General features: G+C 48.3%; 1 protein-coding gene across 1 annotated transcript; it reads right to left on the bottom strand.

The window, feature by feature from the left end:
- Positions 1-378: 378 nt before the first annotated feature.
- On the bottom strand, positions 379-14,658 carry LOC129133701 (TOG array regulator of axonemal microtubules protein 2-like). Its single transcript, XM_054653326.2, has 12 exons — positions 14,471-14,658; positions 12,672-12,777; positions 11,726-11,961; positions 10,055-10,207; positions 8,755-8,872; positions 7,756-7,859; positions 6,174-6,378; positions 4,770-4,986; positions 3,616-3,702; positions 1,206-1,437; positions 988-1,064; positions 379-530 (listed from the first exon to the last, which is right to left on the bottom strand). Exons 1-12 carry the CDS (start codon positions 14,656-14,658, stop codon positions 379-381), a joined length of 1,875 nt encoding a protein of 624 aa, XP_054509301.2.
- Positions 14,659-15,349: the final 691 nt, after the last annotated feature.

Here is a 15,349-nt window from a genome sequence, read left to right as displayed (position 1 = left end):
CAGGACACAGCATTGACCCAACAGGCCAATTAATATGAACAACCAGAATCCAATTAGGAAGTCCCTTCAAGTAAACAATCTTCCTAACACATTCCTCATGTGCAAAACAACAAGAGCAGCAAGCAGAGTTAAAAAATGTTTCCTCTTCTTCTCTCTGTACTTCTCCAGGAAAAATCCTCTGAGAGAGAATTCTCTCTCCGTTCAGAGAATGTGAATGCCACATTTATTTAACTTTTTAAAATCATCCGAAAAAAATATATACAATTAAAAATAAGTAATCAAAATTTCAAGGTAGAATGAAAAGACAGTTATTCAAAACTACATCTAAAGATCTGAACATATGTAACATCTGCAACTATAAAGCCTAACATATAAATCCTAATCTTCCAACAGTCTTCTAGCAGGTGCCAACTTCTTCCTGTGCTTGGAGGAATGAGGGCGCTTCTGGACAGGAGGCAAGGACTTCGTGGTGGAGAGACAATGGGAAGTGTGCAGAGAAAATTTCTTGGTAAGAGTGTAGCCAGTCAGGCCTGCAAAGTGGAAACACAGAGTGTAACAGAGGCTGCAACGCAAACCTAAAGCAGCTAAAGGTACATGTTTCATGGGATACATTTCCTGGAAACTTTTCAATAGTTGAACAGGGAAACATGCCCCTGCTGGCAGACACTTGAGGCAGGCCAGGGTGATACCCTGCCCCACTTCCCCAGAGCTAGCACAGGAACAGCCCGGCCTCTGGGCTGCCCTGGGACAGCAGGGAGCCCAGAGCCCTGTGCTCTCCAGGAAAGGCTCAGCTGCACATGCAGCCTCCTGCTCCTCTCCCTGCCCCACAGCTCAGCAGCCCTGCAGCTCCACGGGGCACTGGCAGCAGCACAGCTCCTTGCAGGGGGCACATGCAGGGCACAGCTGTTCCCTGGCAATGAGCACAGCCTCTCTGGGCTGCCACAAGACCCTTCCTCCCACCAGAGAGCGGCCCAGCTCCCACCTCACCTCTTTGTGAGGCTGATCCATGCTTGGTCTTCACTTTGTCCTCAGCCTGGAGTTGCTTCAGGCCCCCCACGCCATGACTAGGAAGGGCGATGGAGAGAGCGGGGGCAGATGCACGCCCTTCCTTAGTGTTTTGTTATTTTTGGCACAGCTAAAAAGTCCCATCCGGAGGTGTCCAACTCAGCACTTGGTCAGCTTTCTGGAGAACATCAAACCTTCACCAGCCCAAAAGGCTGGAGAGGTTTTCCTGCACGTGTGGAGGCTTGCTCTCAGCACACTTAATCATCTGGGTGCCCATCACCTGGCAGAGGGCACAGGCGAGCTTGGTGACCACGGCGCAGACGTTGGCGCTTCGCACAGGCAGCGCCTTGTTCTCCAGGCAGCACCAGAGCACGGGCAGGGCGTAGCGCTGCACCACTTCAGGGCTCCTGGCATGGACCCATTGCACCAGCACTGACGGGACAGAGACACAGCTCCTTACCCACCAGCCTCAATGCAAACAAGGATCTACCTCTGGGTTTGCTTCTTGGAAGCCTCTCTGGCCAAGATCAGTGAAATAGCACACAGAGCCCCATGGCCCAGAAATGGGCATTGCAGCTGATCATGCTTGAAACAGAACCACCAACCCCTCAGGAGCAATTTCTCCAGCCAGAGCTTTGTACCTGTGGCAGACTTTGTACCTTTACTAAATCATTTCACAATCTGTTTCTGCATGAACAATGACTGAAATGTCAAACTTCCTTTTTTTTTCCATTAAGAAGTTGTCGAAACCCACACGGAAGATTTGGAAATGCACCCTAGAGAGGCAATGGAGAGATTTCTAATAAAAGGGATGATTCCATCTTTGTAACTTTGATGTCAAGGGCCAAAAGTCTCATCTGGCTCTTCCCTTTGCTCTGTGGCACGCAGCAAAGGGCAGTATTAGAACACACTTCAAAACTCCAGCCCACCAGAGATGGCTGCTGCTTGACAGCTGGATGAGAAACATCAGTGGCTAGCTGGTGTCTTTGGCAGAATGCTTTTGTGGCTTCCAGCAAAGAGCTGTTGCAAACCTCAGGGTGCCTTAGAGAATTACCCAGACCCCATTGCCCCGGCATTTGAGCATCTCCACATTTGTATGGCATTTCCCCTCTCAATGTTAATAGCATTTTTCCTTATAATGTCCACTGAAATAGGGGTAATAGAGAGAGAAGAATAATACACAGGGGACTGAAATTTAACCAAAACACAATTGCTTCCTAACATCATTGTCTCTGAAATCTGCTCTCTGCTCATTTTCTGAACTATATCAAACACAGACCAAAAATGACTACCAACAGGCTTCTTGCATGGCAAATTTGGCTGAGAGATCAAAAGCTGAAATACGCTCTGGAGTCCATTCTTATTTTCTGATCATGCAAAATGTTATGCAGTAGCCATTTATTATTCTGTGGTGGAAGAGACTTCATTTTCTCTATGCTGTTAATCCACCAGCACCTTAATGCGACAATTCAACACTGAAACATCTCCTGAAAGTACCCAAAACCAATTCTGCCAAGCAGAAAAAGGGTTATGGTACCCATTTTATATTGGGAGCTCATTTGAGTTGAAATGTCATTAAAGACATTGGTGACTACTGAACATGAGGAGCAGCTGTCTGTTCCTACTAAATCTCAGAGAGAACATCTGCTCTTTCTAAAGTAGTCCTAATTTATGCTTCATTCCTTTCTTTGAAAAAGAGATCAAAATGACGGCAAAACTAAATTCCCTATTGCTGGAGATCTACTTTATTAAATGCTCTTTAAAGGGCCTTTGACATCCTAATCACTGAACATGCCCTTTTGAGATTCCCAATGAAGACACCAAGTGTATTACACCTTGCATTTAAAGATGTTGGCATAATTAGCAGTGGATTTAGCCCCAGTTCATGCAAGGCTATCAGTTGTCTTCTCTACTGTCTATTGAGATTATCATTTTTCCATCCCTTGGCTACTGCTGACATAGCAAGCTCCTCTGAGGAATCAATTATCAGCTGCATTTGTAGCATTTTGGACAGTGCAGACACAGGAAGACACTGTTTGCACACGCTGAACTGCTCAGTCCAGTGCCACTTGGACAGCAGAGGCAGGGAGCCCCCAGCACTCTGCTTCTGCCCCTGTGCCCCCAAAGCCTGCCTTGCACTAAATCTGTGCCTCTAAGAGCTGTGTTGAGTTTTGACCTAAGCTGTGACCCCTAGGCTCTGCACGGTTCAGCCTCAAAACTTTCCAGGAGAAAAACAAGGATTCTGTGAGAACAAAACAGATTCCCTGAAACAGGGTTTGTCACCCTTTTCCCTTAAGGATCACAGATGTCCCTGGGCTTCCAAGAGAGGAGCCAGCTGGGGTATTTTTTAGGCCCTCCTTCTCCTGCAGGTGGGTTCTGAGATGCCCCAGTGAGAGCTCAGCCCCCAGGCCGAGCTCTGCCCCCATCTCAGATGCTGCACAGCTCTGCAGCAGCCAGGGAATGCCTGCCAACTACACCTGCCTTGGCTATTGGGCAGGAGGGACGAGCTCAGCACCTCCTGATTTGGAGGAGCTACTCTGCTGTCTGTTCCCAGGCATTCCCTGTAAATACTCCCCCAGAGACCTGTTGGCTTAGAAGGGGAGGCCATACCTGTGATACGCTCTGCGACATCCAGCAGGGCTTGGCCACTCAGTTTGCTCCATTGGTTGCTGAGCTCTTTCATCAGTGACACTTCATCTACAAGTGAAACACACGTTTCTGCTCACTTGTGTGAGGTCATAGCAGAAAGGAGAGTGAGGAGGAGGGAAAGAGCAGGGGCAACCCCATTTTATACAATAAAATCAACTTCTGCTGATTTTTGATTCCTTTTTGTCTTTCCTTCCAGCCTACTTGGCAGAGTTTTAAATTCCAAAAGAAAAGCTCTCCTTTCACATTTGTGAATCCAAAGTTGTCTGCTGCACCAGGAGCCATGTTAAAACATTTCACCTCAGGGACTTCAACAGTTCAGTCACATGGAAGCAGTGAAAAAGTTTTGCATCCCAGAGCAAAAGGGAAGAAGCCCATATTGGGACACAGAAAGGCACTGATTCAGGCAGTTTGTGAGTTCACAGAGCAGCTGAAGTGGAGAAAGTGGAAACTCCCCTTGAAGAGCTGCCTCTTCAACACTCCATTTTTCAGGCATTTTCAGAGCTGACATAAATCTCTGTGGCAAAGGAATTTACAGCAGCCCTTGCCTAGGCAGGTATATGCTGTTGCCATCTTGCCCCATGCAAAACAACATGTGGAACAAGGCATCATTGACAGCTGGATTTAGACCTGTTTGTTCTAAAGAAATGAACTTGGTGAATCATCAGTTCCTCTTTGGAAAAAGAAGACAAAGAAGAAAGGTGGGAAATAGGCAGCTAATGCCTCTAATGTAGAGCCTTCCAGGTGGCTGCTCTGCAGAAGCTCTGATGGGCCGGTGTCCCTTCATGCCAGCAGCAAAGCTGGCCATTTGGGAAGTCAGACAGGGCCCAAGCAAACTCCAAAACTCCTTTGCCTCTGAATTGTAGCAAAGCTGGAGTCCAGGACTTGCTCTTCAGACAAGCAGCACAGAGCCAAGGGAGCCTGGGACTGTTGGGAAATGCTGCTGCACATTCCAGCCTGTTGGGGATGGTGCATAAGGACTGCACCTGCACAGCTCCTGGTGGGTGTCAGCTGGAGCGTTCCACAGACAACAACAGCTCCCAAGGCACTCAGCGCTCTCTCGTGTGGGACAGACAGAGACACGGCTGAGGAGAGTCCATGCCAGGGCTCAGCCTTACCTAAATGAGCAACGGATTTGTCCAGTGCCTTCACAGCTGCGGCATGAACCCCAGGATCCTTTGAGTTCAGGTTCTTTGTTATCCCTTCAACCAAAGGGGTCATCACCGGCTTCAGGGCATCTTTCAGGAGTCCAATGATTTCTGCCAGCACGTCCAGCGCCTTTTCCTTCACTCTCTTGTGGGTGTCATTTATTCTCAGGACAAAATAATCAAAAATCTGTGGAGAGAACAAACAACATGAAAGCTGGATTAAAATGACCTTGTTTGAAGAGGGGATGTAGAAATGAGCACTCAGCAATATAAAAGATGAAAGTGGTCCTTTCTGTCAGGTCAGCCCTTGCTTGCACAATTTCACTGTTTTCCTGTGGGCCGCTCACTGGAATGGTTGCACAACCTGATGCTGCTGGAGAGATTTTCATCTGTTTTTAAGGGGTTTGGCTGGGGCCAGAAAAGTTCCTATGGTATTTCTCTCCATCTATAAATCATTAAATCGATTCCATTTATTACTGTAAAAGGCTACCTTTGTTTTACAAGTATGGAAGCAGATATTTACCATGCCCATTTTTCTATACAGTTGCCTCAAGTACTGAGGGCAGTTATGATTTTATCAAGACTGTGGCTGGAGGAGATCTAAGTTTTATTTTGTCTGTCTCAGAACCTGTGTCTGGTGAAGTGCAGGACTCGGATCAACTCTTCCAGAATCCAGACCATTTCTCAAACTAACAGGTGGACTTCTGAAATGGAATGTGCTCTACAGCTCTCATTAGAGCAGGTTCAGTCCCTTGACAGCCACATCATCAGGCACCGTTTTCTGGAAAAAGGGAAAAAGCAGCTGCTGGGAGGAGAAGGCAGAGATCCGTTCTTAGCTGTTTTCCTCCTTTTCCAAAGAGAAAAAAGGTCCCCCCAAGAAGGGTGAGCACCATCTTTACCAAGAGGAATAGGGATGAGGATGGAAATGAGTAGCCAGAGTTGTGCTCGTGCAAGACAAAATGGAGTGTACGGAAGTATCCTTTTAAAAATAACTGGGTTTAAACCAGCCCAGCCTGATACTTCTCTTCCCCAGGAAAACCCATCTTTGGTCTGGAGAATAATTGCCATGCTTTCAAGGGCTGGTTTTCCCTTCACTTCACCCAGCTAGCAGTAGGAGACAGCAGCAGTTACACCAGCAGAAAATTCTGCCATCATCTCTGATGAACAGCAGCAATAGGCACCTGCCAGACCTATACAACTAGACTGAAGTAACTTGTCCTGAAACCTGGACCAGAATTAAATTTGTCTGGGTAAGAGGGAACCAGCCTGTCCCAAACAACCAGGGTGTAGTGCCAAGACACACTGAATTAAGTTTACTTCTCCGGGCTTGGGAAAGGAGCAAAAGGAAAAGAGCAATGAAGATGCCCTACATACTTGGACAATGTTAGTGGAGATGAGCTGGGGGCTGGTTTTGGACAGGTCTAGGAGGAGTGCCACTCCTTCCATCCGTGTCTGAAACCCCTTGGCTTCCAGGAGATGGTAAAGCTTCTGGAGTGACTCCCTTCCTTCCACAGCTGCTGGTAATGTGACCCGGGCTTTTGCACGGTGTAGGAGGTGTCCATCAGAGGTAGATTTCACCCTGGAAAACAAAACCAAATTAGGACCTGTTGCTGATAATACCTTCAGTTAATTGTGAGCCAAACATCCTGACAAGTTTTCCTAACAATGTGATTTCAAGCTAGAAAATCATGAAGCTCTGAAGAACAACGCGGACCTCGTGACAATCATTACGGGAGACAATCTGCAAGTGGCATTCTCATCACTGCTCCCTCAGGAAAACCAAGGATGAGATGCACCTGATCTATCTTCAGATGCCTTCCAAGGCACACAGGTCACATTGCTTTGTGGGGAAAGGGAGACACTACTTCCAAGTTTAAATGCCTCCTCATATGGCACGTGTGTGTCTTATAGTAAGGAAACCCGTCACTCTGGAGAAGTGTCTCTACAACCAGGCATGAGAATCTGGAAAAGTAGCTCAGATGCATCTGAACAGGTGAACAGGGGCATATCTGAAGGATCCAGAAAATCAGTAACAGAGATAGAAACAGAAGCCAGACCTCCAAGAATTACGCTCACATTTCCTTTTCTTCCCTAGAGACTAGATGCACAACTTAACAAATTCTCTGGGAATAATCCCCTTGGGTCAACCTGTCTCTTCCATGAGCACGGGCAGATGCTAGCCATGCTACTGAGGCATGTGGTCACTTTCCTGCCACCGCTGAGCAGGACAGAGCTCAAGAAATTCCCTCTCTTATCAGAAGAGCAAGTAGCTCTGCCAGTGGCATGAAGAGACAGCAAGGACCAAATTCCTGTCTTCAATGCTGATTGCAGCACAGGGGGAAATAAACCAAACATGCTGTCCATCAAGCAAACTCTATGAAGGAAAGGAATACCAAGACAAAAGTCCACATTGAGACACCTGTTGACCAGAATGGCTCAGGAATTGCCTTGCTCCTTACTACTCAAACTTGGCACTGTTTGAGGGTAAGAAAGCCATGATTCAGCCAGGCCAAACCACATGGATGGGAACTGCTTGTTTGGGGAATGGCATGTTGCTTCTAGACTGGGACTTCTCATTAAAACACCCATCTAAAAAGGGTGTTTTATTTATCATTCCACTTGGATGAAAAAAAAAACCTGGTTGAATTTACTTGTCTCAAGGCAGGCAGCAGAAACTCTGCCCTCTCCTAGCCTGCACAGCACTGCCCTTGCCACTGCCCTGGATCGGCTGAGCTGCAACCAATGGGTGTCTTTTTGTCACCCAATTTTTGTGGAAAGCCCTCCAGAGAAGTTGTGTTCAACACAATGCCGAAGGAGACGTTTTTTATCCTAGAGCATTTGTAGGAAAAGGAAACAATCTCTTGCACTGGTCATCTCCAGCAGAAAGATTTTTCTGTGGAAGAGGCGTGCAGAGCTTGTCATGTGCTTTGTCACATCTGACAAAAGTGCTGAGTACCGTTTGCTAGAAGGCACTGTGGCCTGGGGCTCCTTCGAGCCATCGTTCCTCTTCTCCACCGGCTCCTTGACAGATGGGCGTTCACCCTTCTGCTTTTCCATCCCCTACAAAGACATAGAGAAACCCTATGAATCTTCAGAATATAAAATAGGAAATTCCCTCTTTAAAACACAAGTTAGAACCTGGATCAATGTAGTACCAAGGCTTAGGGAAACACTTCCTAACTTACAGAAATAAACAGACCAGAGATTCATTGGTGCCAACTCTCTGTTTTCAATAGCCCAAGGCAGGTTATGGGCGCTAGCACACCGAGCAGCCGTCTAAATTCCCAAATTCACTAGTCTTGAGCATAAATGAGAATAATGCAAACTGATAGGCAATGAGTGGTCTTAAAGGAAGCAGCAGAAAAAACTGGACTCTGGGGGTTGGCCCATTGTGTTGGAAGTTGATTTGGTTCAATGCTCACTCTCCCTGCTCCTGCACAAAGGCACACTCCCCAAGCTTCTTCCAGCTCCACAGGGCTTGACAGCAGGGCAATATTCCCAAAAGACAGACAGAAATTGTAGTAACTAGGACTGACTTGGACATCTTTTGTATATTTGGAAATTTTCTTGGCACTGTTACTTGCAGTCACTTTTGCAAAGACTCTGTTATCTTCAGACTTTGTTATCTTCTGTTCTCACTTAATTGCTTGACTGGGGGCAGAGTCAGTAGGGAGAGCGTGGTGGGGGCTTACGCTTAAATGTAAACCCATGTTCTCCTCTTTCCCTTTCCTCTTTGTGACTGATATTCAAAATCTTCAAAACCCCACTTTTCCCCTAATAATAGCAGTTCCTTTGTGGCCTGCAGATGAACAGGCTGAGGATTAACAGCTCATTCCCAGGAGCAAAGTGATTCAGCAGAAGAGGAATGAGATAAAGACAGATTTGGTATGTTTGGTCTCCTATTAGCAGTGGTAATACTTGGACAAAGGAGGCATTTCTTCTGCCAAGCACTTACTTTCTTCTTAATTCTTGTCAGGATATCTTCCAGGTCATGCGTGGAAAGAGATTGTTCCAGGAGCATTTTAAATTTTTGATGACTCAGCAACATCTTCACCATCTCCTGGCCATAATGCCTGAGGAAGGATGGAAGGAAGGATGGGAGAAAGGAAGGGAGGAAGGGAGAGAGGGAGGCAGGAAGGAAACAAAAGAACAGTGAACCAAGGAAGAGTGTTAACAGAAGGGCCTGGTACCTTCAACTCATCGGGTGCAATCCTTGCATGAGAAGGCACAACCTACTCAGCAAAGAGGGAGATTTACCTCCACTTGACACTGCACAGTGTTGTCAGCTGAACACAAGAAGCAAGAGGAGAACGTGGGGCCACAGGAAAACACCATTCACTCTGAAACTGTGGGTGTTCCCAGGGATCGAGCAAAACACATCTGCTTTGTTGACAGAGCCTATTAGCAGTGTCCTGCTGCCATTGCACAATAATTTGCCTTTCTTTAACTGGCAGAGAAGCCAGGACAAAACACCTCCTGCATCCTGTTGATTATTCTATACTATATGTATGCACAGGGTCAGCTAGTTGTTCTGGTGTTCTTGGCAACTATTAATGGGAACTTCATCATCAAAGTAAGGGGATCTTGGTGGTTTGGGTTGATTTTGCCACTAGGAAACCACAGTTTTCTTCAAGAAGAAATTTGGAGGACAGTGTGCCCCACGTAACAGCATTGTAGAAATCTGCAGAAGGGGTTTAGGAAGAATGAATACATTGGCTAAAGACCCCTGAAATATTTCTAGGAAAGTCTTCATGACTTTCCCAGAAACAGAGGTTTGGGATCCTTCAGTGATAAACATTAGCAAACACTTTGGCTTTGTGTTGTATACCTAAGGCCATAATAAACTCTTGTACTGGCTAATATGAGCTCTTTTGAAGTCAGTAAAGAATACTTCAAGTCACAGGAAGTTGGCAATGCTCCTTCTTGCTGCCAACCTCAGGTTTCACACTACAGTCATTTCCCCAGGCAACCCAGAGCAGCGGTCACAGCACCAAGCCTGACAGAGCTCAAGAAGCGTTTGGACAATGCTCTCAGGCACATGGAGTGACCCTTGGAGTGCCCTGCGCATGGCCAGGAGCTGGACTGGATGACCCCGATAAGTCCAATCCAACGCAGCATATTCCACGATTCTGTGACCCTCATCCACACAGTGAGGTCACGTATTATTTCCCTGAGTTTCCACTCTTGTAGTTTTACCTTTAAAGCCAAAGACAAAACAGCTTTCCTGGTTTTGGAGGTGAAAGGAAGACCATTACCTTGTGTCCTTGTGACAGTCCTGAGCCAGTGTCCCTGCCACGTGTGCCAGCCTCTCAGCCCTGGGGGTGCCTGCGAGCTTGGTGACTCCCATTTTCTCCATCAAGGACAGGAGGAGTTTGGCCGCACACTTCCGCACCTGGACGTAGCGGCTCCTGGGAAGGAGAGAACAAACCCTGGGGCACAGGGACGAGGAGCAGCAGCAGCAGCACAGGCCTTGGCCAGAGCGTGCTCCCTGTCCTTGCTGGGGGAAGGAGCCTGGGCTCTCCCTGCAGCTTCAGGCACCTGCAGAAGGTTCTGTCCTCAAATAAACACAAAGTTAGCATTGTACAGAAGGACTGCCTGCGTGGAAGAGGGAGGAATTCCGTCTCCCTGCACTATCTGATATTCCATTTCTTTCCCAAAATTTACTCAAAGAAAGATTAAACTAATAGATCACATATGAATTATTTAGAAATTAAGGAAAATTCATGCCGACCCATCAGAGGGCACCCACTACACAGAGCTGCAGCAGGATGAGGCTCTTTCCACCCATTTCTTCCCACATCTGCAGACCTCTGGGATAAAACAAATGCAGGGAAAACACGCTGCGGGGCGTGAAGTTGCGGAATATCCAGCAATACAGCCTCTTTCTTCTGTGAGGCTTGGCAACAGATACATCTGAGTGCTTTACGCTATTGCAAAGCTAAGGAAAGGGGGGCAGTCAGTTTAGCCAGGTTGTCCTGATCTAGAGATTGTCTCTTGGGAACTATCAGGCACCAACACTTAGGGCAGCATTTGCTTCAGCTGTCCCATGGCACTCAGCCTGTGAAGGGGCCTGTGAAGTGATTCATCATCTCAAGGCTAACATGAAACTTCATGTTGAATAGAAAGCAGAGCTCTAAGGCCAGCACAGTCACACAAGGCTCCTTTTGGCACGAGCTGCACCTGCTGTGCAGGCTGTGCCCCACCCAGCACATTCTCCCCCATGTGCTCCACACCCCAGCAAGGACCCTCCTTATTTCTCAGGTTAATGGCATCATGAGGAAAATGTGGTTTTCCCCAGGGCCTCTGTGGTTAGTGCTGTGAAATATCAAAGAGCGCTCACAGCTGCAATTGCAATTGTCCCTGTTCCCACAAAAGCACAAGGCTCTATCCTTAGCCTTTGCAGCACTTGCATTTCCCCACTGTTCACCATATCTAGGAAACTCTGACAGACTGGGAGAACTCCAGGAAGCAGCAGGAAACTGACTCAGAGGAGCTTTAGTTTGGCTATCAGGAAAAAGTTTTTCACCCAGAGGGTGCTTGGGCCCTGCAACAGGCTCCCCAGGGCACTGGTCACAGCACCAAGCTGACAGAGTTGAAGAAGCATTTGGACAACAATCTCAGGCACACAGGGTGACCCTTGGGCTGTTCTGTGCAAGGCCAGAAGCTGGAATTGATGATCCTGAAGGGCTGCTTCCAACTCCCCATATTGTATAGTTCTGTGATTCTGTGACCCAATGGGCTGCAGGAGGGCAGAAATAGGTGGCAAGAGGAAAGAAATGAGGTTGATGGGAGAATCGAGTACCTGAGTCCAGAGAAGATGCAGGATGCCGGACCCTTCCCTCCCAGCATTCCCATTCTTTCCCTCATCCCTCCCCTCACCCACACACTAGAAGGTGAAGAATAGCACTAAATGAAGAAGAACCTACTTGACTCCCTTGTCCATGAGAGCAGTCATTGCTCGTGCAGGAGTCACGTTCTCCACCATGATCCCCAGGCTCTGAGAGGCTGCCTTCTGAACAAACTCTGGTGAGTTCCAGACCATCTGGAGAAGGACTGGAGCAACCTCATCCACCTGGGAATCCATGTCCTTCTTCAAGATTGCAAAGAGCTCTCCCAGTGTGACGATTGCAGAGTAGGACACCTTGGACCGGAGGTTGGTCACCTGGGGAAATCGTGAGGGGAAATATAATTCTCACCTTGGATAGAAAACCACTTGCCTTCAACACAAGTCCCAGGAAATGACAACACATCCCACTGTGTCCAGAGGATCGTAAAAGTACATTAAGAGCAGGAGAGCACAAGCACAGAAAGGCACTTACTCTGGCACCTCACAGCTGCTTACTGCAGGCCTAAAAAAAATTTCACCTAAGTGTGAAATTTAACCTTTCTACAATGGGCACTACATTGATTTTAGGCTCTTTCACTAGAAAGTCAAAACAAGGGCTGCTTTCAAATCATAAAGGCACAAGTCATAAAGATAAAAGTGTCAGATGCTCCTGTTCCAGAAAGCAACACCAGCAGTTGAAGCACTCAGACAGGAAATAGAAAACACAGGCTCAGGTCTACAGAGTCATTTGCAGTGTTGAATTACAGCTTGGGCAGAGATTAGGACTCTGGCAAATAACATCATTAGTGTCTCAGTTTCTGCATTTGCACATTGCATTCAAATGGCACCTCACTGACAAGTGCCACATACCCAAGCTGCCAGTAAATACAGCTGCACGTACACACAGATCCTACAGACATTAGAAGTAGAAGGTCTAAAACCAGAAATGAAGGCAGTCCCTGAGCACACATGGAGATGAACAAGCACATATCTACTCTACAAGCCGCGTATGAAGTATGGGGAAGAATTCAAAACAATGTTCTCACCTCGCTGGTAACTGCCAAGCAAATCTCACGAAGTCGACAAAGCAGGACTGCTGCATGGGACTCAGCCAGGCGTGTGATGTTGAAGAGTCCCTTCTTCTTCAGTTCCCTGAAAGGCAAGTAACAAAAAGATTGATATTCCTCTCTACCCAAGAACTAGGCAGCACCCCCTGAAGTGACCAGGCTGGCAGCTCAGTCAAACAATGGGAGGTGCTTTTCAAGGAGCACTTAATGAAATTATGGAACACACTGCCACTGGATGTTGTGGCTGTCAAAAGCGTACACAAATCCAAGAGGCAAAGAGAGGGCTTTCAGAGTCTTCATTTGTGGCCGTTTGAGAAGACAGCCTTTCTGAAAGCTCTGGCACGTGAAGTGCCTCTCTCACTACTTCCTAGAAGCTGTGAGGCTGGGCCATGCTGCTGTTTCATGTCACCTCCCTGTACCTGTCCCTGAGACACAGTCCCAGCAGGCTGCTACTGGGACATTTTCCTTCTTTGTCAGCCCCAGCAGGCAGTTCAGCACTGAGAGTCAGCACTGCCACTCTGGAGCTGAGTTCCCACTCCACAATCTAGGCCTGTCTGTCACCCACTCCACTCCACCTCACACATTCCCCAGAAAAGCAGCAGGATGTCCCAGAAGATTAAGATTCCATCCCTGGACAAGAACTGTTGAAACTCTGGCTTTCCCACAACACTCCTCCCTAAAACAACCCCCACAACAGCAACATGTTATTTAAAAGGTGCAAATAACTCCATCTCTCAGCACTTGCTTTGTGCAGGCCCTCAGCCACAGGAAGGTATGTGAGGCATCAGGGCTGCAGCACAGGGCTGCTGACCGATCCCATGGGCACCCCTGAGTGTCATCAGGACCCCCCACACCTGCAGAAGCTCTCTGTACCTCACAGGGCACCAAAGAGAAATGGGGAAGAGAAAGCAGAAGAGAAAGGGCAAAGCAAAGGGATCTGCACAAGGAGATGCATTGTGGCCAGTTTTTCATGCTTATCCCAGTGTGAATGCAGGCCTTACCCCTGTGTGAATGAAGCATCCACCAGGGAGTGATCAAAAAGCCATCAAAAAGAAAACCATTATCATCTCATATTTGTAGGGTTATCACCTCTGGGCCACCTTCTGCCTGTGTATAATTTTGGGACACATTGGGAGTATTGACAAAACATCTCAGTATTGACAAAACAGATGAAGCAGTGAGAAGGAAATAGTTGACTTCCAAAAGTGCAAGATTCCTAGAGGATTTTATTTCTTTTTCCTTCTCTTCTGCCATGAGCGCTTCACCACTAATGACATGCTGATGGACTTGAAAGCACAACTCAGTCCATTTCTCAGAAAGAGGAACTCCCTGGAGCTGCTTCTGGGACTCACATGCAGGAGTCCCTGCCATTGCTGTCAGCAGTGGGAGCACAGAGGAATCTTACTCAGTCCCACTGGGCCAGTGGCCCAAGGCACCCAAATCTCTACACTCAAAACTGCTGCCATCCTGCTTCTTGCCTTCAGCCAGCAAATCGTCTCATGCCACAGCTTTCTCTCTTCCCTCAATATTTCCTTTGCAGCTCCATGGAGCAGCAGGCAAAGCAAGGAAACAGCACGGGCCTGCTGCAGCTGGAGCACTGCTGCAGAGCAAGGCCAAGAAAAGGCTGCTCTCCAATCTTTATGCTCTCCCTGCTCTGCAGGGGTTTCACCTGTGCCCTTTGGCCCTCGGGGCTCTCGGGGCTCCGAGGCACGAGCAAGACACGCTTCTGACCGACCTTAACGCTCAGAGGGACACAGAGGGAACGGGGCCTTTCTTACCAGTCATCGCTGCCCAGCATGGAGAGTGCCTCCTGCAAGGACTGCTGTGGGTCTGAAGAGGCTCTGTCCTTCTGCCCATGCCCACGGAGCGGCTCCTCTCGGCGCTTGGCACCAGTGGCCGTCTGCGGGGTCACTGTAAGGAGAGGGTCGGCCATGGGCGCTGCAGCCCCGGGCAAGGCACCCGCCATGGCGCGGCCTGCAGCCCCATCTCCCAGCCAGGGCTCTGTGTGACACACACTGCCGCTGGGTCAGAGGCTTCCCTGCTGCCTGGATCCTGGGGCTCCTTGCTTGCTCCCAGCCTCCCCCAGCTGGGCACAGCTCCAGGCTGAACCTGACAATTGCCCCCACAGCGCCAGCTCCCAAGTGCCACAGGTGCCACAGCCAGCGGCAGCTTCCTGAGGCTGCAGAGCTCCCGCTCCCTGCGAGACAGCGCCCACAGCAGCACTGGCCAGCCCAGGAGGGAACCCCTCAGGGGCCTCTCTTTTTTCGGTGTCCTCATTTCCCCCAACCCTGAGGACAGGGGCACTCTGCAACTCCCTGAGGAAAGACCTGCAGCTGCCTTGTGACAGCGCCAAGCCAAGCCTGAACAACCCAGCCCTGCGGGGCCCGGCTCAATGCCCACGGAGCAACGACCAGGAAACAGCCATACCTGACCCTTCACATCTGACCTCTGTTTCCATTGACTTCAAATATTCTAGACAGAGGCAGCTGAGTGCCCATACATGTTAGCCTACTATTGGGAAGGGTAACATGGAATTACCCTTCCCAGTAAAAGGGAGTCTTTCATGAATTTTGTTCTTTCCAAACATCATGAATCTTTCCTCTTTTAGAGGTCCACACTGGCTGTATTTCAAAGATGCTAAGGTGAAATTGATTTGT

Source organism: Agelaius phoeniceus, chromosome Z (assembly GCF_051311805.1).
Source record: "Agelaius phoeniceus isolate bAgePho1 chromosome Z, bAgePho1.hap1, whole genome shotgun sequence".
Classification (NCBI taxonomy): Eukaryota; Metazoa; Chordata; class Aves; order Passeriformes; family Icteridae; genus Agelaius; species Agelaius phoeniceus.
Note: the sequence above shows the minus strand (reverse complement) of the source record. Positions and strands in the feature narration are given on the sequence as shown.

Coding starts and splice junctions, on each gene's coding strand:
- LOC129133701 (XM_054653326.2), bottom strand. CDS start 14,658: ATGGCGGGTGCCTTGCCCGGGGCTGCAGCGCCCATGGCCGACCCTCTC. Junction 11,962..12,671: donor GCTTGGCAGTTACCAGCGAG/GTGAGAACATTG, acceptor CGATTTCCCCAG/GTGACCAACCTCCGGTCCAA. Junction 531..987: donor TGGATCAGCCTCACAAAGAG/GTGAGGTGGGAG, acceptor TCCACTTTGCAG/GCCTGACTGGCTACACTCTT.